Source organism: Pungitius pungitius, chromosome 13 (genome assembly GCF_949316345.1).
Source record: "Pungitius pungitius chromosome 13, fPunPun2.1, whole genome shotgun sequence".
NCBI classification, from domain to species: Eukaryota; Metazoa; Chordata; class Actinopteri; order Perciformes; family Gasterosteidae; genus Pungitius; species Pungitius pungitius.
Genome location: NC_084912.1, coordinates 7,642,152 through 7,663,529, shown reverse-complemented (window position 1 = coordinate 7,663,529; position 21,378 = coordinate 7,642,152). Strand labels below are relative to the sequence as shown.

The window sequence follows — 21,378 nt, the reverse complement described above, 5'->3', positions numbered from 1 at the left end:
CATTTATTACCGCTCTGGAGCATTATGCTGTAAAAAGATCATCAATAAGTCCCCGAGAATTCCCAAATAAGACTTGATGTTCACAGTTTATCACCGTCAGGATGCGGCCAGAAATCTATCGCAGAACAAGTTGGCCACCGGTTTCATAGCGGTTCTTTTAATCAGCCAATCCCCACCTGTCAGTCAGGCGTTTTTTTTATTTATTTTTTTGACATTGACGGCGAGCCTCCGCAGAGCCAAACACGCGCTGCAGATGATGTGCTTTGTTGCAACACCAGCCAGACGTTACCCTTTGCTGCTGCTCTCTCCGCTGTGGTAAGAAAACACTGAGCTCACTTTACCACCCTGCTGGCTCACACAGCACCCACACTTGTGTTTGTGTGTGTGTGTGTGCGTGTGCGTGCATAGGTAGAGGGAGTGTGAAGGAGTGTCAGAGAGAAAGAGAGGTTAGAAACCCCTTTTTTATTACATTTCCTCCGCAGTGAAAGAAGAAGCAAGATGGACACTCCATATCTCCCCGCTGCGCCAGAAAACTCATCTAAATGGAAAACACATTGTCTTCATTATTTTGCAAGAGCTGAAAGAACAGGGTTGTCATGGTAACAGCCATCAGAGTGAGCGCAAGCGGGCAGCCGAGGGGCTGGTTTTAGGGCCAGAGGAATGGAGAGAGAGAGAGAGAGAAAAGAGGAGGTGGGAGGAAGGGAGGAAGGAGTCAGGAAAGAGGAGGGGGGGGCACTGCTGAAAAGAGAGGAGACGTGGGTCTCAGTTGAAGAGGGTGGAGATGGAAGGAAGACAAAAGAGATGGAGGGGGAAAAAGATAGAGACATTTTGGGGCGAAACAGACAGACGGCCGCAGGATAAGCGAGCAGCGGGTGTGATGGAGTGCAGACGGGGGAGGAGGAGGAGGAGGAGGAGGAGGAAGGGGGGTGGGGGGGAGGAGGAGTTTGTGACCGTAAGGAAGGAGGACCTCTTCCAGCGGAGCCAGAAGGTGCAAATGGCCAGTTAGTGGCTCTCAGAGAGCAGTTCAGAGGCCCTTTTCGATTCCGAGGGCCAGCAACATGTTGCTGTGTGTGTGTGTGTGTGTGAGAGTGTGTGTGTGTGTGTGTGTGAGAGAGAGAGAACACATGAGAGTGCACACTGATCTACAGCCAAGGAGAGAGCTATCATTACCCGCTGAGCAAGCATTAGAAGACCTGGTGCTGCTGGTAAACGCGTTGAGGGGGGCACGGGCTTCCCCTCCGCTCTCTGGCCACTTCGCCCCCCTCCACCCCCCCCCCCCCCCCCCCCCCGCCTCCTTTATTGGCTGCTCACATTCAGAAACAGCACCCGGACCAACACCAGAACGCCCTTCATCCAATATTTACTTTTCCAAATCTACAACGCACACCGAGGGCCACATCAAACACAACCGAGTGCCAAAGCGATATCTAATCCAGTCCAATCCCGCTCCCTGTCATTCTCTCTCTCTCTCTCTCTCTCTCTCTCTCTCTCTCTCTCTCTCTCATCCCTTCATGACGCCGGTGTCAGTTTAGCATCAACTCGGCCGATGACGGCTTTTTGCCACGTAGAAAGGGACCCCCAGTAGATGGTTTAATTACAAGTTGTGCCCCTCGTCTGCGTCGTGTCGAAGCCCGCGGCGTTGCCGTGACTGAGGCCCGACGCGACATCGCTTTGACAGCCGTCGGGAGATTAAAGGGAAATTAAAGTAATTGCATAAGCCGTTTTCGTGTAAATACTCATAACCGTCCCCTGGAGACTTCCGCTTGGCGTTGACATCCGTCGTGATGTGACATCCAACCTCGTGCCTCCTCAAAAGCAACTATTGTTTGTTTTTTTGTTTGCGATGGTGGAAGGAGGCAAAGTGGGGAGGGGGGGTTACCATCACTCAACCTCCAGATCTGTGTGAGACATGAGACAAAAACTGTCCGAAACCTCACAGGATCTCCTGGCTGGGGGGGGGGGGAGGAATTACGTTCATTTTCCTTCAAAGCCTTTTAACGGTTCCTTTTCCAGATGTGGGGCGAGGGGAGGAGCTCTGGCTGCGGCTCGGGATTGACCCGCACTCAGCCCGCCGTTTGGCCGCCTGTAGGTTTAGTGATTCATGTCACACTGTAATTGGTTTACCTGCTCCCTGTGTGCGCGTGCGTGTGCGTGTGTGCGTGTGTGTGTGTGTGTGTGTGTGTGTGTGTGTGTGTGTGTGTGTGTGTGTGCGCGCTCGGAGAGGACCAAAAGAAATTACCCGGAGATGACCTCTCGCCATCTCTCTCTCTCTCTGTCTGTCCTGCATGTAATATGTTGCACGAGTGTTTTTCTCTCTTCCCGTCTGCTCGGCTGTCTCGTCCGCCTGCACTCCCCCTTTTCACATACCTCAACCCCCCCCCCCCCAAAAAAAATAGAAGCAGAGCCACAGTCGAATAACATTTTAGAGCAAAAGAACGCACACATATCGGAGCCTCTGGAGGCTGGGAGATGTGTGTGTTTCTGTCTCTGCCTGCTGTGTCGACACCATTTCGACATGTTTTGCACACATGCATGCGTGAAGATAAGCTGATAGGGTGGACTTTGTATAACGATGCTCGAGATCACAAATAAACACGCACACACCGGTGGAGGGCTTTGTGGCGCTGAGAGGGTCGTTTTTTGTTGTTTTTTATGTTTCCGTGAAAGCCGCAGTGAAGCACATCAGCCTTTCAACGTGTTCTTATTTATTTTATTTTTTTTCATAGCTCACCGTGCCAAATAGTACCTGCCTGGATTCAGTGCTTGAAACCGCCACTCGGTGTACACCATTAGGCTGTTTCATTTTCACAGCTAGCAGATGTTTTGTGTTCTTTGCTACTCATACCCCTCACTCTGACACACACACACACACAGAGGTGTGCAAGGAGGTCTGTCAGAGCAATATATACTTCCCTTAGTCGGATTATGGGTCATCGGCGGAATGTGTCTTATTGCACAGAATTTATTGTGTGCTGTCGATCAGTTTTGTGGGGATGTGATGAGTAAATAAGGGCTTTTTTTCTTCTTGTTCTCTGCTGTGCCGGCTGCAATGTGTGTGACTCCAGCAGGATTTCAAATTGGAAATGCGTAGGATTATAATTCTTTTACGTTAATGGTTAATGGGATTTGTTGCATCAGAGATCAGAGGGAGAAATAAAGGTCGCTTGACAGGCGCCGCCGTGCTGTAGGTCGTTTTGTTCAGCCAAGTGCAAAGAGGCGATGCCTTTCCTGTTTTTCTTTTTTGTAGAGATCGTGCTTTTTGAGTGTCAAAGACAAGGGGAATAGAGGGCGGACTGGCACAGATATATTTTTGCTCTCCCTAATGACACCAATACCATTTCATGGCTTACTGAGCAGATTGAATCACACTCACTCTTTGTAAGCCTGTCCCTCGGTTTTCTCCTTTCCACACTTTCGTATGCTGCCATACATCGATGCCTTATGCTCACCCCCGTTGGATGTTGTTTAATTGCATTTGGATCAGCAGTTTGCCCGTTTGCTGAAACCGAAGGACATGGAATTTGTCAGTTTATCCATTCGGTGGTCGGGGGGGAAAGGGGGGGGGGGTGAGGTGAGCTAAGTCAGGCCCATGAGGTTAGCTTTACACAAGCCTGTCAGCCTGCACCGTCAATCAGCCTCCTCCTCCTCTCGCCTCGGATGCACTGTCGCCTCCTCGTATATCGCTAGACGGCTGTTATTCCTGTTTGAAAAAGCCTCCAAGATTCATGGGCTCCCGCTGAAAGGGCGCCGTATTTTGAAGGTAGTCTCGTGACGGTCCTGGTCAATGACGAAGGCCTTACACACACACACACACACACACACACACACACACACGCGCCAGCGTTTGTTCATCCCTTGTGCATCGCGAGTGATAAAATCTTGCCTTTCGTGACTGTGGAAAAATCATATGTGGCAGCCAGGACCCAATCTTCTCCAGCTGGTATTTATAGTCCTCAGCAACTGGAACATTCTATGGAATAAGGAGTTCATTCATTCACCGCATGAGGCTCGAGCTCTACTGCGCTGGTGGATGACCTGATTTCATACGTCCCGCTCAGAAAGACGGCCTTCCCCCCCCCCCCCCCCCCCCGTTAACGCACTCGAGACAACGGATAACCAGGACGCGGGCTCCCGGGCCCCCACACAGGGATATAAAAAGAGAAAGCAATGTCCAATGGCACTGGAGCGGACCGACATGTCGATGACATGGTGCCGCCACTCAGGAGGCCGTGTGGCATGTTTTCCTCGTGGTTAAGATATTAAGGGGGCAAATTGTGGTTGAGAAGTACTCTCGTGTAGGAAAGGAAAAGCCCCGTTGCGGTTTAAAGCGGTGGTTTGAAAGGTCGCATTAACGGCGCACGGCACATTGACTGGGGAGCGGTGCGTCGGACTTTGCGGTTGCGTCGGGAATGAAAACCGAGCGCTTGGGGGAGAATGTTCAAACCCCCGGCGGCTTTCTCACCTCTCGCACACCTGGGCTTATTCCGGTGTGGAGTGAATGTCCATTTCTCTCTCCTGCCATGTCTCAGAGTGGTGGGAAAGCACCGAGTTCCTTATTTCTCAGGCCCCTGCAGGAAATATGAGTCGACTCAAACCTTTGTCAACAGCGTGTTTGAAGAATCAATAGATTCATTCATGGTCCAATGATTGTTAAAGTCAACCTTGTGTCTTAACGCGGTTAGTTCAGTGTAACTGTAACCTTGTTAAAGCAATACCGTCGAATATGATCAAAGCCTTCACTTCCACACCTTGTAATATTTAGCTGACAGAGAGGGCACCTCTGGGCTCACTTAGTGCATGCTGCTTTTTATTTTCTTCCTGATCTCACACATTGAGTGGTGAAATAATCGGCTGCTACCGGGGTTGGTGGGGAGGGTGGGGGGTAGGTGGGTATCTGGTGGCGCATACCTGCAATACTAAACAACTAAAGCTCCATATTTATAGACGGCTCGCATGTCGGCGCTTCACAGCTGTTTGCGTGGCCGTGTTGGGTGTCACATAGCTGCCCGCTGCTCATGTGGTTGTCACATTAAAACGGAAGACTAACAAAACAGCGACATTTAGAGTATATCTTTTTTTTAAATTTTGTTTCCATCGCCCTGGGACCAGTCTCTTCGAATTTCTATGGAGCCCCGTGTGTCGAGGAATGCTGTCAGGGTTTTTATAAAGGGCCTTGGGGAGCGACGTGGCCAATAGTTGGCTTCGCCGGAAGAGAAAAGGACGAGGAGGGGGTGTGTGTGTGTGTGTGTGTGGGGGGGGGGGGGGGTAGTGGCGGAAGGAGAGGATTAAGGCAGAAAATGCCGGGGTGCGATGGTGGAGGCAGGCTTACAGAGAGGTGGAGCACTGGACCGGAGGACATGAAGGCAATGAGAGCCTAAAAGGGGACTCTCTGGGCTGTGGGAGATGGCCACTACGCATAATAGTGTGTGTGTGTGTGTGTTTGTGTGTGTGAGGGGGAGAGAGAGAGGCCAGCACAGCTGAGTGGTGTTGATTGGCCTGTTTGAAAACACATGAACTGCAGACAGAGGGGAGGGGGGGGGGGGAGCAGCCCCCCCGAGTGCACTGGGAGAAAGTGTCGCTCCGCGCCGTGCCACGCTGCAGCCCAGACCACATTAGAGCAAATGAATCCATTCCACCTCCTGTTATGGCAGCTCCCGCACGGGGCCCCAGGAAGGAGCGCGAGGGAGGGAGGGAGGGAGGGAGGGAGGGAGGGAGGAGAGTGGCAGGCGGGTTGAGATATGAGGGACGGGGAGAGGAAAATGATAGAACGGAAAATGGAAGGTGGTGGAAAAGGAGTCGCACGCTGGGTGGCTCTAATGATGTCTGAGGGCTATAGAAATAGGGCGAGCAAAAGGCACATAGTGAGAGAAAGAAAAGCTGTGGCCATATAACTGAATACGAGGAAGAGGAGGAGGAGGAGGAGAAGATCTCCCACTGTGTGCCAGAAAGGAGTAATAGTTATGTTCTCCCTTTTCAGACCTTTGCTGAATAATGAAGATGATCTCTGGCCAGACTTGCTCCTTTTAGATTGTTCAGCACTGCCCTCTACACTTTACATACAGGATTGAATGCTCTCATTTTGTTTGTTTACATAGTTTTGCATGCAAAGCCATCATTATTTAGCTTTAGACTGAAAACAATTTATTCATAGAATGTTTTTTGATCCCTCCACACTTAAACTACAGCGTGACCAAAATGTAGAAGGACAAATGTGTGAGAAATCCTGCAGAACGTTGACCAACCGTGGGACACGTTACTGCCCCAACGATTTTTCTACAAAAGAGTGATTATTATCACCTTATTATGTGTATAAATGAATTGCGTAAAATTACCCCTTACGGGATAAATATTTAATTTTATTCGGAGTGGGGTAGTTTACAGGTGATTCAGTATATCATAGCCTGGATAATTAATGTATATACTGAAGTTTTACATACATATTGCTATTATATTAATACCATGAGTATGAAGGATTATCCATATATTAATATCTGGATTCTCATTCCAACCAAATTCCCCGCCGTGCACCTGATGCGCTCCGACACACTGCATCATGGACTCCTGTGTGACTCCCACCAAGCAGCACGGTCACAAAGCCGGCTGCACTCGACAAAGGTGCTAATCGTTTGTCTGAAATGAGAAATCACTCGTATGAGCGATCGCACTCTACGTGCATGTGCGTGCGTGTGTGTGTGTGTGTGTGCGTGCGTGTGTGTGTGAGAATAAGTGCGTGCTGCTGCCGATGACAAGATCATTTCAACACAGCTTGTTTTTATTTTCCCTCTGTTTCTTTTCCCCGCTGACTCTGTCCCTCTTTGCCCCCTTCCTGTCATACCCCAGTGCTTTTCATATTACTTTGCTTTTGTTTCTGAGCATTTACTCCCCCCCCCCCCCCCCCCATCCACCCACCCCCCCCCCAGCTTGTTTTGCTTAGGAAAGAGAAAAAGAGAGAAACAAAACGTGGATGTGTGTTTATGGAGACGGTGAGAGAGAAAGAGACAGAGGGCCTCCTTGGATGCTGGTGTTACTCGCGGTTATTCCGCTGTGATTCATAGCCCCCCCCCTCCCCTTTCCCTCCACCACTGTATGAGGGTTTGTTGCCTTATGCACGGCATAATTGGATGTGTAATCCAACGCTTCGCAACTCCGGCAGGCAGCGCCGAGTGGAGCTGATTGAGATGTTTCGGAAACAATGAAGATCAAGCAGGGGCCTCGTCTTCAGCATCCTCAAACAGCAGCAGCAGAGGCCCCCGAAGAGGTCTGAAGCAGAACATCTGGAAAAGAGGAGAGGAAAACGTTCAGCTTTATCTCGATGGCAATCAAGGACGTAGGGCTTCCGCCACTTTTCCACAGAAGCGTTGTCCTGTCAGTCCGTCCGTCAGTCAGGTGGATCGACTTCTTATCTCAGCTACAACGCCGCTCCCCGTCGCATTTCCAGCTCACTCGTTTTCCTTTCAGAACCTTAGGGCCCCGTCTTTTCATCTACTAACAAAAGCACGGCCCGTTTGTGTGAACTAGTGTGTGTGTGTGTGTATGTGTGTGTGTGTGCGTGTGCGTGTGTTGGACCTCATGAAAACACAAAAGCGGGGGAAAAAGAGAAGAGCTGATTTTGGTGTAAAAGAGGGCAGGATTTCTCCCTCCTCCCTCCCCCAGTCTTGTGCTGCCGGTGTGTGTCGGGCCAGCAGCAGGAAGAAGAAATCAAAAACAACCAGGGCCCCCCCCCCCCCCCCCCCCCACCCAGTTAGCGGTCCGTGGAGCCCGCCTGGCCGCTGAGGGGGATTTGTAGCACTCGTCAGGGCTTAGAGGAGCCCTCTCTGGACCACTCGCCCCTCCGGGTGTGCAGCGAAGGAGACACACTTGCCGGTTGGCGGCAGGAGAGGGAGACATCTGCTGGACGCTGGGGAGACGGCGCAGCCGAATTGGGCCACCCAAAAAGCTGTGGTCACGTCACGCTCGGTCAGGGAGGCCTGTCGTGCCCTGCAGAATGTGGCCGCCGATTTTAGGGGGGCATTAAATGCAGCGGCGTGCCCGCTTGGCCCTGACGGGGAAGCACATGGCCGCCCGCCGCATGGCCGCCCGCCGCCTGACCACGCTTGCCCCAGAATTCCCCGGTACTCACGCGAGCAATGCACTCACTGATGTTTTAAGACGTTGTGCAAGTGCACTCCAGGTAATTCTACTCTGGTAATGCCTAAGCTCAGAGGATTAGTAATACACTCTTATTCTCAAAGTGTTCCTTTGAAGTTGTACCTTTACGCTTAATCAAAGTGAGTTTTCTGGCTTTTGTGTTTACATGCTCTTAAGTGCGTGTGTGTGTGTGTGTCTCTTTCTCAGAGTGAGAGAGACAGAAAGTGTGTGCAATAGTCTTTCTAAGATAAGCCCACCAGACTGAGCATTACACATGAAAACTCCCTGGCTGTGCACTATGCTTTCATCGTATTCATACTCTCGCTCTGTTCCTCACAGCATGGGGTCTTGGGGGACCCTTTATCAGTGCTGAGCAGCTTTCTAGATCCCCCCCCACCCCCCACCTGTGGTCCCTCAGTTCGCCTTTTGTGCGGAGGAATGTGAGGCGGACCGACACTGATGGAGATAAACACACAGGGCGAAAGCAGCACGGTGCCCATTAATCCGGGCCTCCATTTTTTTTTTTTTTCGAGATGTGCTGATGAACACGAGCACGGAGACGGGTTCTGCCGCTCGATGTCGGATCAGACAAAGATGCACACAGAAAGAAAGACGTGCAAAACATTGCTTACTGTGTTCTTGGCCGTGAGGTGTGCTGTTTTTAAAGGGAAACAGATTTTTTTGTTTCTGTTTACAAGTCATTCTGTTGAAAACACCCGTTTGCCCCCAGAAACTGAAATTGTGCGGCTGAGGCGCGCCGAGCGTTTCAAAGAGACCGAGCTACAAACTGTTCACTACAAAAGAACCCGTTCTAACCGGTGTACCTCTGCTTCCTTTACAGAGTACGCAACCTTTGATGGCGTGCCGGTAGAGACCTCAAGATGAACACGCTACCATCGATGGACCGGCACATCCAGCAGACCAATGACAGGCTGCAGTGCATCAAACAGGTGCGTGCAAAGACCCCCGTAAGGCCTCCGTGGACCACCATCCGCCCCTCAATCAAATGCAGTCATGGGTTGTGGTGGCAAAGGCTCAAAAATCTGCATTTCCTCTCCTCCTCCTCCTGTCGCCCTTTCTCGTCTCTGCTCCTTATATGGGCATCAGTTTTCTGTCCATTAGCTGCAGTCACACAGATCATGTTGCACAGGGTCAGAGAGGGGGAGGGAGGGAGAGGGAGGTGAAGGGAGGGAGAGAGAGAGCCGCAAATCTGGAGAAGAGACTTCAAAGAGTTTACAACAGGCTCCACTTTCTTGTGCTCCCTTACATCACGTTCCTGACTCTTGACGTAACGTGGGCCCTTGTTGTGGCTTTTGCACGCGACACTTCCTCGCCCCCCCCCCCCCCCCTTGCTCTCGGGTGCAGGAGGTTCTCCTCGCAGACAGATACAGACGGAACAGTCAGACGTACCCCCGGGGCTCCCGCCTCTGCCTGTGATTAATCGCCTGTAAGCGCTGGCTGGCTGTGGGCTTGTTTGTTTACGCCGCGTGGGTGTGATCCTCCGTGGCTCCCGACATGCGTGTGACACCGTGACTGACGGCGAGTCGGTTGAATGTCGGCGGGCTCGGAGCTCGCGATCGTGAGGCGACGTTTCCCTTTTCTCTGTTATCTGAACTCCTGAGCACCATTGCGCCCTTTGTCTAAACAGCCTCTCATTGCCTTAGTGCTCTTGCGGATGTGAAGCTTGCTTGCTTCACGTCAAAGCACAGGAAAGACTTATTCTCCCAAATTGTCAGCTTTTCCGCAAATGAGTTTTATTTTTTCATTTTGATTTTGATTTTTTTTTGCACTCCCCTCACAAAGCCGCCGCGATTACTTTCGCAGGCGTCACTGATAGGCCCCAAATAGCCCGAGTTAACGCGTCTAGCTTCAATAAATGCACTAATTGCACTCGGGTTTATGTACTGCTCGACTCCGGCTGTAATAGAATTCGCAGTAAACCCGTCTTCAAAGGCGGCGAGTTAAGTCAGTGAGCTCTGAGCTCGTGGCGGCTTCTGCCAGCCGGGTGTTTGTTTCGGGTTTTGGGGAAAGCTGCTGGCAGAGAGCCAGGTGTTGTGCCGTTTTTTTTTTTTTTTTTTCCTCCATTCAGCCAGGTATGCACGGAATAGCCCGAGTCCAGGCTGACCTGGAAAAGAGGTAAGACGGCCCATCATGTCACAGAGGGCCGTCCGTCAAGCATCTGGCTCTTTGTCTGCTGGAAACCTCATCACTGCCACTCAGCCACCCCCCCCCCCAACCCCCCCTCCCCACCTCCCCTACCAACCCTAAACAACAACAACAACAAAAACTAAAGGCGGCGCCAGATTATGTCACTCATGTGGAGCCGTTTCTTGCCCAACCCTCTCGCCCAGCGCGAGCATCTCTCGCATTTCTTTCGCTGCTCTCCACCTCCATCGTCCGCCCCCCCCCCCCACCCCCCCTTTTTTTCGAGGGTTCAGCAGCTCGCTCGGCCGGTGGCTAATCTTCACATCCAGAATGATGAGCCACTCAAGGACCTCCCTCTTGAAGCTGATTGAAGCTCATGATATCATTGGAAAGCCCCCGAGAGATTCCCCCCCCCCCTCCCACGGGGGGCGAGCGCCAGGCCTCGCGCCCGAGAGCCCCCCCCCCCCCCCCTTTTGTTTCGCGGCGCCCGAAAGCCGTCCTTTCAAAAAAAAAAAAAAAAAAAACGCTCACCTCGGCTGCCCCTGAAAGACAATGGCTCTACCTTCTCCGCGAGGAACACACAACAACAAGACGCTCCGGCACCAGATGAGAATAATAAACGCTTTCAAGTGGGCTCAATCTCGCCGACGGAACGAGCTGCAGCGCTGCCCCATTTCAGAGCTATTAACCTCCTGAGCCACGGAGAAAAGGGAGCCCAATTTAAAAAAAAAAAAAAAAAAAAAAAAACGCTTATTGTGGCCCGCCAGCGCGGGTAGCCCTCAGACACTGGGAAGAAAAGACTGGGACTGTTTTAGGCCTCAGTGAACAAGCGAGAGGGACACACACAGAGACTGAAAAGAGATTAGACAACACGCCCGGCGGCGAGTATTGAGTCTACACACATCGCTGCCAGGACCAAGGTGGTTTTCTTTGTCAGCGGCCGAGCCAGCCGGTGGACTTCTGGTGCCGGGCCTCGGTTACATTCCGAAAAACGGGCAATGAAAGAGCGAGGAGGAGGAGGAGGAGGAGGAGGAAGGGGGTATGGAGGGAAGGATTTTGGTTGCCGTGTGGGTCACGGGGGGGGTGAAGGCCGGGGCTGTTTCCAAGGGAGAGATTAAGAGGAAACACTGGCATCATTGTTGATACGGGTGTGATGTTCCCCCCACAATGCAGCAGAGCCTCAGAGAGGGCGCTACGCTGGAAGGAGTCAAGGTCCTCACAGGGTTGTGCAGAAACACAAGACGTCAAAATCCAGGCAGTTCGGAGGGAGAGTGTGTGGGGCCTGCGAAAAAAAACAAAAAACTGTTTGGTCTTCAGTGTTTCTTCAATTTGTACTTGATGTGGAAAGAAATGCCGCTCCATTATTTCCCAGTGTTTCTAACGGCCGTCTCCTTTCTCCCCCGTGTTTGCGCAGCACTTACAGAACCCGGCCAACTTCCACTCGGCGGCCACAGAGCTGCTCGACTGGTGTGGAGATCCCCGGGCGTTCCAACGACCTTTCGAGCAGAGTCTCATGGGATGTCTGACGGTATGCAAACAGTAATTATGGTTTTCGCTGGGTTTTTTAGGAGAGGTGAGCAAAACAGTCATTCTTTTTTTTTTTTTTTTTTGCGGGGAAAAGACTGGTCTCCACATTTTTCTTTTCTTTTTTTTACTTTTAAGATCAAAGTTAACAAATGTGGTGCGACAGCCAAAACCAGCTTAATGTCGTAGTCAAATTGACATTCGGTACGTAAATTATACAAAAATGTTCCCTTTTAAATTGGGTTGAAAGGCGCTCGTAGCCGGCTTTAGTCCCACCACGTCTGTTTCCAACATTTATCCAAGGCAGCTGCTGCTCAGGCCGTAAGGGACCAGTGACAGAGGTTAAAGTCCTTGTCACCCACTGCTTCCCCCCTCCCCCCCCCCCCCCCCCCCCCCCACACACACACACACACACAAATGAAATAAAGAGGCTTGAACAGGACTGTGGGTACCCAGTCACCCCTAGCTATCACCAGTCAGTTCACCGGCTACCATTTATCGATCTGGGCACAGGGCCAGAGAGCTGGCCAGCACCGGGTGTAAATAACACACTCACACCCCCACACGCACGCACACACACACACACACAGACACACACACACGCGCACGTACAGACACAGTCACATGTGTGAAAGAGGCTTTAAAGGAGAGAATGGAAAGTTTCATGCGTCTATCGCTGCGATCAGGCCTTTGAAGCGCTTGGAGGAACATTGTCCCCGGCTGGAGTGGTAGCGCGAGCAAACAGATAAATGCTCATTAATGTGTAAATCACAATAAAAGCCTCTTAAAGGCTGATAAAGAGCGACACAATAGAGCCCGCCACCGAGATCCCTCTCAGCATGCAGGGTGTGTGTGTGTGTGTGTGTGTGTGTGGGGGGGGAGCGAGCGGTTTCCATTGGGTGAATTATTTCATCGGACTCAGAGAGCAAGCGGCTCCTTATCTGGAGAATTACAGCGTGCAACAAGTCCTCGCATTCTGTCAGGGAGTTCGTCTTGTTCCCTGTACATCGCGCACGTGTCGGCTCCGTGGCCAGTAAAATGTGCGTTTTCTTCTTTCTTTGCGTAGAGTGCGTCGCCGTGAGTGACGGTGATGATGTCGGTGCAGACAGACATCCACTTTATTTTAGTTTTCTTAGTTCGACGGGAGCTGTCTTTCACACAGGGAAAACAAGCAGAAATGAACCGCGCAACCCGCTGCTTAGTTTTCCCTCCGGCAAACAGAAAAGCAAGAACACCAGTGACCCAGTAACCCCGGAGCACCTCTTATAGAGCACCGCTCTCACACTGACAGCAATACGGGCCTGGCTGTGCGTCCTCGGAGGGAGATCAGGCTGAAAGCGGCTCATGAGGTGAAACACTGGTTGAATCTGTGCCGGCCTCCGACGCTGCAGACTCACTCACGTGGGGAAATTCAACGATTGACAGCGAGAGAGTTCGGCTGTTTGTCAGGATCGACGTTGTTTGCATGATACGCCTCGGTTTAATATATTGTGTTGTGAGCAATTTATCCCGGGGCGAAAAGAAAATCTTCATAACAGCTTAAAATAAATGTGCTATGATTAGGTTACATTTTATATTGCCGTCTCTTAACTAAGGGTGGTAATCAAATGAACCCTGTTTATCGACATCATTCCCACAGTGTTTCTTTCATATGACTCAGGCACTTTATGATCACTGCTAGCTGTTATGTTGGCTCTCTAAAAGGCGCCCCAGCTGACCTTGTTAACTGGTAATGTGTGTTTTGAGGTCAGAGGGAGCAGAAGAGTTGCCATCTGTAAGCAGATAAAAGCAAAAAAGGGGTTTCTTTTCTAATGATTTACCCCAGAGTCCTGTTTAACTCAGCGTCGCCTCTAACGTTGTATTAATGTCTGGGAGGCTCCCGCCATAAATGTTGCACCTCTTTTCGAAGTCATTGGCACGAAAGGACTATTGAAACCATACAGCTGAGGACAGGCTCCTCTCGGAGGGAAAAGGAGGATTCGTATTCCACGACTTTTGGTCCACGACAAACTGGTTTCACTCCTGGTGCCGAGAGCGGGCTTCTTTTGGTGATGACGACCTTTCGGATGACTGTGCGGTTTGGCGGCCTCGCCTCTCGTGGGGGCGGATTCAGTCGTCAGACTTGTCCTGACCGTGGACCACTGGAGCAATCCAGACTGCAGGCTCCACATTAATCCCACCCTGTTTGTTTTGAATGCGTGTTTGTCTGAAGGAAAATGAAGTTCAGCGACCGCACTGGCTCAAAATACTAACGCGAGGCAGAAAAGTGGAAGGATTAAGATGCCTCGGCTATGGCTCACTGTTGATTGAGCATCAATATCTGACAGAAAGATGGACAGACACATAAAAACAGATAAATCACAACTTTTTCAAATTAAATTATGTATTTAAATGGCATCTTGATTCCAAAACAATGCTATTTTGAAAGCGCCTAAAGAATGCCTCGCCCTTTTTTCCCCAGGTGGTGAGTCGCGTCGCTGCTCAGCAGGGGTACGACTTGGATCTGGGCTACAGGTTGCTGGCTGTGTGTGCTGCCAACAGGGACAAATTCACTCCCAAATCTGCAGGTAAGACCCAGCAGCACTTTGCTAAAACGCCCCCCCCCCCCCCCCCCCCCCCCTCCTCGCCCCGCCCCCGCAGACGCACGCATGCTTCATACATCGACCCATTTGCCGCCGTTGACTTGCGAGACGGAGGCGACAAAGTGCTCATTGTTCTTCATGCTGTAATTATCCACTTTTTTTTTTCTCCACAAAATGAATCGATTTAAACAACAGCTGCGTGGCTTAAGTCGGGGTCCTTCATTACTTCATTACGTGGATGCACCGAATAGCTGCTTGGAATGTTTGGATTGCCACATAAGGGTCATTAGGATGTCAGGGAGAATTTTGTAATTACACTAACAAGACTCTTGTTCATTTGCATACCGCTTTGTTCTCGTCGATGCCTTAAAAACACACCAGTTGACCGTGGAGCTGGTGGTTTGCTGGATTTTGCGACCGCAGACATCGCGGTAAAAGCCCACGGAGCATTGTAATGTCAGATATTTTTAGTTGCCATTAAACATTAATGTGCTATCGAGATGAGCTGTCCGGGTGGCGGCCTCACAAAAAAAACAAAAAAAAACGCTCCACTCCAACAGTCTTTCCCACACGAGCCTGCATGAGCGCTTGTGCACACAAGGGTAGCGAGAGAGAGAGAGAGAGAGAGAGAGAAAGAGTGCGCAGTAATGCTATCCTCAGACATTTATCTATCAGATCCAATCCCCGATCCATACCTCCTCATCCCCACCTCCCACGGTTTTGCCAGAGCGGCCTGTTCTTGTGCATTTGTCAAAGAGAAATGTGCAGAGGCGGGACAGAGGAGAGAGAGATGGATGGCTGGGGAGGTGTCGCTGATGTTTGCTGAACCGCTCACTTTGCTCCTACGAAGTCGTAACCAGCCAGTCAGAGACAGAAGAAGAACCCTCGTGTCTGACCTCACCCAAGCAAACATTCTGATTAAACGGTTTGGTTCCCTATGTTTTTGGGGGGGTTTTTTTATCAAAGAAGTCCTCTCATGAGACTGCTGTTTGCTGCTCACACAACAGTATGAACACCGCTCCAGCTGAATATCCTCTTTCAGTCGCGGTGGGGAGCATTTTGTCGGGAGGAACTCGGGGCGGTCAGACGGACGTCGGTTTGCGATATTGATTGCCGTATTTCTCTCTCTGTCTGTGTTCCTGTGTCGGGATAATGTGATTGTTGTGCAGGCATCGGCCGGCTGTCTGAGCCCGGCTGACAGTCAGAATCATCCTCAGGCCCCGCTGATGGTTCTGGGATCTAATAGAAGACAGCACCGGGTTTCAGGAAAAGCTGTTTATGCACAGCGGACAAATGGGAACTCTGGTGTAATTATGCGGGTGTGGGGTTGGGGGAAGGAGGGCGGATGCGGCCAGTCGTCACATGAGGAAGGCAGGCAGGCTGTCGCGGGGGGGGGGGGTAAAAAGCCGATGTGACTCAGTGCAGATCTATCTCACTGACCATCCTTCTTACTCCTCCTTACAAGGCCGTTGGGGGGGCAGGGTGGACAGAGACGGAGACGTGATGCACACTCCACAAAGACACTCTCATCATGCATCAACAAGGTCGCAGGGAGGCGTTTTTCTGCTCTGTTAGATCCGTCTGTATCGTGTGTATGTTAGCGTGCACACGCATGAATGTGTGTTTGGGATTGTGCAAGCGCAGCACAATCTCCCGACAGCCTGCTTGGCGACAGAGGGCCGCGCATCTGACACCCGAGAGCCCAGGCGAGGGCCAAGCGGTCTGCGAGGCTCTCTGCGGGCTCCTCAGGGGAGGACTCAGGCTCTTAAGACTGCAGGTCCATCACACCGACCCTTTTTATTTTCGTAGCGTCAGTCAAAATGGAAATAATGAAGCAATTATTGCTACCCTCCTTTTTCTTTTAACAGTTTGATAACTTGAGATTTTGCAACGGTAACGACGGGTAAATTGGAAACACTCAGTTCAGTAGAAAATGAAACCGGAAACAAATGATGGTACAACCTTTTTTAAACAAAAAAAACTGTAAAAAAAATATTCTCCATCTCAAATTTAAAAATAAGTGTGCGTCAGTGTCTTCATTTTAAGGTAAACTTTCACTCCTCCCAACAATTAAACCGCTGCCCTGTGAGACCTGTCCTGAGCGCATTGGGGAGATTTTCCAGCAACAGCAAACTGCTCCCAAAGAGCTGCCTGGGGATTGTGAGCCTGCACGGAGGCCCTAAGGATGAGCGCGCCGCTCTAATCTGGAATCAGCCAGTGAGGAGATTCATCCGCTGTTAGGCGAGCTAGCATTTGCGCCGTTAGCATACTAGCAGCTAGCATCGTTGAGTTTGGCGGCGTCACACTCCAATAGTGGATGTTTAAATCCTCTTACGAGCCGTGTACATTCCCGTGATAATTTGTGGTCGGCGGCAGAACTTCTGGCCGAGAGGCTCGTTAGAAATTAGGTGAGCTGCTGACCTACTAACACACCAATCCCTAATAGACTTTGAGCTGTATCGGGCTACCGTGAAGTTCAGCAGACATATAATCAGATTAGGCAAATAATCTCTCCAGGGTTTCAGCCTTTCCTTCCTCCGAATCCGTCACCAAGCCTTTTCTCTCTCTGGGCAGCAGTATTACACCTAAGTAATTGTCATGATGACAAGAGATCCTATTTATTTTTGACCTTCTTGACGATGTTAAGGTTGGAAGCAGATGAAAGTAAAGCGTGACTCAGTTTGTCTGTTGTGTTTGCAACATGACTTGACACGCTCTGGATTAAAGGTAGCTGCTCCCTGGAATGATCGCCATCTTCTTTGAAACCTTTAATGGTTAAGTCAGGTTTCTGCTTGTTGCTTGTTGTTGTCAGAGATGTAATGATTCAATCACTTCTTTTGCTGTCACATGTTATCGGAAAGGTTAAGATTCACGAGTGATTCCTTTATCATTATGATGCTTTTTTTTTTTTTTTAGTTTTTTAGTCCCTCTTCAGCTGATTAAGTGTTTGAAGATGAAGAAAAAAGACGAGCTTAGCTCTTTGCCCCGGGTGGCTTGTAGATTTCCCACACGCATCTGACATTAAAAATAAATTGTCCCAGCAAGAACAGCGTGATTGTGAGCGCTCGAGCTGTCAAAGGAGAGTGATCTCGGGACAACGGCCACTGCGCTGTGTCAACAGGGACAGAAGACTTCCTGGGTGTGGCTGTAACTCGCCCACAAACACACACACACACACACACACCCACCGCTCACACAAACACTCAACTCAAAACTCCCATAATTCAGGTAAAAATAAGCACTGCCATTAGACTTTGTCGACTAATTTCCCAGTGTGGGAGGGCCACACACACACACACACACACACACACACACACAAGCGCCTCATTTGTCATCTGTCTCAATTTACTTTCACTTGATTGATTTTCTCACCCTGTCTTTCTTTCCAACTTTGAGCTGCGTGTGTAGAACTAGAGGAAGGTGTAGGCATCCTTTGTTACTGACCCAATCAACCTTACAGACTTTTATATTTGATTACTGCTGAGTAAGAGCAGCGGGCTGAATTATTAACAGGAAACAGGGTTTATTTTTAGCAGGCGGGCCTCTCCTCTGACGTTCTCCAGTGGTTCGCCTTAGATGATGAAACCTCTTTGCAACCCAAAACTACCCCTCAGAACTTCCCAGTTAGGTTTATAGAAATGGACCTCATGGGGAACTGCTTATTAGGGTAGCTGCATTTGCTGATTGGGTCCTTTGTCACTTGCTACTTAATTGGTTTGGTTTACACAGTTGCAAGTAAATTCATTTTGGTAATATCCCAGCGGTTGCACCCCCAAACACAGGAAACTTTGTTCTTGTCAAAACCGGATGAGCAAATGATTTAAATCCCCCTTTTGTTCAGGGTTGAGTGATCTGGCACCCACACCTCAGGACTCAAACCCCCTTCCCCCACCCATCCAATCATCCCCAGGGGACTTTCAGTTAAACCCTTTTTCAAGACATATTTCTGTCCCAACAATGGCGTCCCTTGTTGTCTCTGATTCCATTCTGCGTGGGCCATTTGTGAAGCCGCCGATGACTGAGCGCGTTTGTCACACAAAAGACGGCTTCCCTCTGATGTCACGAGGCCAGCGGGCTTCCCCCCCCGCGCTCCGCGGGCCGCACCGCGCCTCCCAGCCTTCAGGTGGAGAGGAGAGAGGGCAACAAACAATCTCGGCCCTTTCCTGTTCTTCCACGCAGAGTTTTCGTCCCCTCGTTCTGTGATGTGAGGGGCGGGCGGAGACCAGATGAACTCTGATTCACCCTCATCTGGGCTCTGCTTTAATTCTGTTGCGCTCCGACGTTGCGCGAGTCTCTGATGTGTCAGTTGGATTTACAAAGTGGCCTCTAATGAAGACAAGGGGACGTTGTCAGGTTACATTGTTCCACAGGCAGGAATCCGACCCTGTGATGTGGCTTATTATGTTCTATATGTAGATCGAGCTTTACATCTCATACCTCCGTCTTCTCCCACTTCCTCGCTCACGTTTTGGCTTTCTGTAAGATAAGCTCCACCCAATCTGAGCGTGCAGAATGTGTGTTTCCTTTTTTTTTTTTTTTTACCCCTTCCTGACACACTGTCAGATTATGCATGCGTGTTCTGTTTGCATCGTCTTGAGTGTGCGTGTGTGTGTGATGGCAACTTAGAGAGACGGGGCAGCGGCGCGCTCCACAGACTAGGCAGAGCACATCAATAACAGCCGCTCACGACAGAGGTGAGAACATCTGGAATATCTTGCCATCTCCGTCTCTGCCCCTGTTTGTCTGCGTCGGCTCGCCGTCTTTATCGCTTCCTCTCGTCCTCCCTCCTCCCTCGGCTGTCTCCTCCGCTCCCTCCGTCTATTTCTCTCTCTCCCTCCCACCCACACCCACCCCCCTGCAGTCTCGAGAGTGTGTTGGAGCCGGTAGCAGGTACAGCAGGAGCCCATTAGTGCTGAGCCCCGCTCTGATTGGATGAGCCGGAGAAACCGGGAGACTGCCTCTGAATAATTGATGTGCATTGTGCAGAAGCTGGACAAGGGGAAACGACAGATCAGAGAGCAAGAGAGAGTGAGACGGAAGGAGAGTGCAAAAGAAAGGAAGAGATAAAGACAGGGGAGGAAGTAAGTAAGTGAGTGAGAAGGAGAGGAAGAGTGAGCAGAGTAACGGATACGTGCAGAGAGTGCGAGTGGTAAGGCGCAGGCAGGAGGCTTGGAAGCAGCAAACGCTTTGAGAGTTGCCCCTGGCCTCTGCGGAAACTGGAGCATTTGTGACACTTGAGTCTTTTCTCTGCACTATGAAGGGAATAAGATGAGATGTGCAGGGACTTTGCTTGGTTCTGGGTAAGTATGTATGTGTGTGTGTGTGTGCGTGCGTGCGTCTGGTGTCCATGTGTGTACGTCCACACAAAGCTACCTGGTATATTATTTGAGCATGTTTGCACGCATGGGGCGAGATCGGGGGCCATCAGGCCATCTGAGGGTAACACAGTTAGAAATGACTCAAGCAGAACTTGTCTTGTTTTCCCTTTTCAAAGTGTAAAATATTTCTTCTTGCATAGTCTGCAAAAGTTTTCATTTCAACTCTGCTTTCTGTTGCAACCGTTGTTTAGGCCGTACATCTATCTTTTCCAGTCCAAAGCAGTGGCTGCTCACACACGACGGGATCAGGGCAGCTCAGCTGACCACGGGTTGACCTACATGCTGTCCTGTCACACAGTTATTCTGATCGGGTTTTTGTGTATTGGTGATTTGGTGGCTTAAATTCTGGGCTCTGTGCGCGTTACGGTTTACGTGGTGGTAAGGCTTTGCTCTTTGTGTTTTGTAACACGAGCATTTGGAGAGATATTGGTATTACAGTGGGATTGCAGGTCAGGCATAGGTTCATGGGAATCCTGGATTGTAGCAGGTTAAAATAATGACCTGGTGCTCACAAGGAGATGAGAACAAACAGTTTTAGGTTTTGTTTTCGGTTTAGATTGAGTTAGTTTTGAACAAGTGACTCCAATGACGTGCAGGAGTAGCATTCTGTCCCAGCGACCAGGCAGCGTCACGCATTCGACCACAGCTTCCCCAAAAGAAGCAGTATTCCACGTGGGTGTAGAGTGCATGTGTCTGCGCCTCAGTGTATGCTCTTCTCTGTCAGGAGAAGCTGACCCACTTTCCCGCCCGTGGATCCGTGAAGTCGTCAACCTGCGCTCGGGAGCCAGCGCCTGCCTGCATGTCCGCTCATTAGAGGAGAGAGAGGCAGGGGGGAGCGTAGTCATGGAAGCACAATGTAGTCAGCCAACACACAGGCCCGCTTCCGTTGTCTCCCTCCGTCACAAGTACGACATGTACCCGTCGGTGTCTAGTTAAAATAAGGAATGTGTGCCGGACCTTACAGCGGACCACTCAACGACAACACCAACTACAACACGACACGGCCTCCAGCGGAGGTGCAGCACTTCCTGTAAGCAGGGTGTCAACCGCTGAAACCGTCTGCATCCTCAACGTCGCAGTCACTTCTTCCTTACTCTGCGGCTCAAGAGCTTTGCTTATGTCACTTATCCCCCCCCCCCCCCCCCCTCACACACGCATACACTTCTGTGAGTGCTCCCTGAGCGCTCCCCACGGGGCTGGTTAGTGACTCATTTGTGACATTTGACTTTGGACTTTACGTTGAGCGGCCCACGCTTCTTTTTTTTTCTTCCTTTCTTCTCTTTTTTGTTGTGCAACTTGTCTCTGCTATTTTTTTTTTTGTGTGTGTGTGAATCATTTGCCTTTGCTCGATAATCCCTCCCTCCTCCCACTGAGAAGCAGGTGACAAAGTTAAGACGCGTTACAGAGGTCGCTTTGAGAGAGAGAGAGAGAGAGAGAGAGAGAGAGAGAGAGAGAGAGAGAGAGAGAGAGAGAGAGAGAGAGAGAGAGAGAGGAATTCCTGCTATGACAAACTGATGCTGGGTATTGATAGGAGGGTGGAGCCCTCAGCACCACCTCAGGGCCACTCCGTCTTCTCGCAGGAAGCACTCGCAACATTCTTCTGTCTTGTTAATCACTTCCAT

The 21,378-nt window shown here is 50.5% G+C and overlaps 1 protein-coding gene across 6 annotated transcripts in view; it reads left to right on the top strand.

The window, feature by feature from the left end:
• Window positions 1–21,378, top strand: part of zmiz1a (zinc finger, MIZ-type containing 1a) — a 59,463-nt gene that overhangs the window by 23,151 nt on the left and 14,934 nt on the right. For 3 of the 6 annotated variants that reach the window (XM_037466541.2, XM_037466542.2, XM_037466540.2), the window contains exons 3-5: window positions 8,969–9,077; window positions 11,687–11,800; window positions 14,258–14,363. In XM_037466541.2, the coding sequence (XP_037322438.2) occupies window positions 9,009–9,077; window positions 11,687–11,800; window positions 14,258–14,363 (289 nt within the window). In that variant the 5' untranslated portion in view covers window positions 8,969–9,008. Of the gene's footprint in view, window positions 1–8,968; window positions 9,078–11,686; window positions 11,801–14,257; window positions 14,364–18,972; window positions 19,679–21,378 lie in introns of those variants that run through there. The other 3 variants (XM_037466546.2, XM_037466544.2, XM_062566740.1) reach the window with 2 other exon arrangements.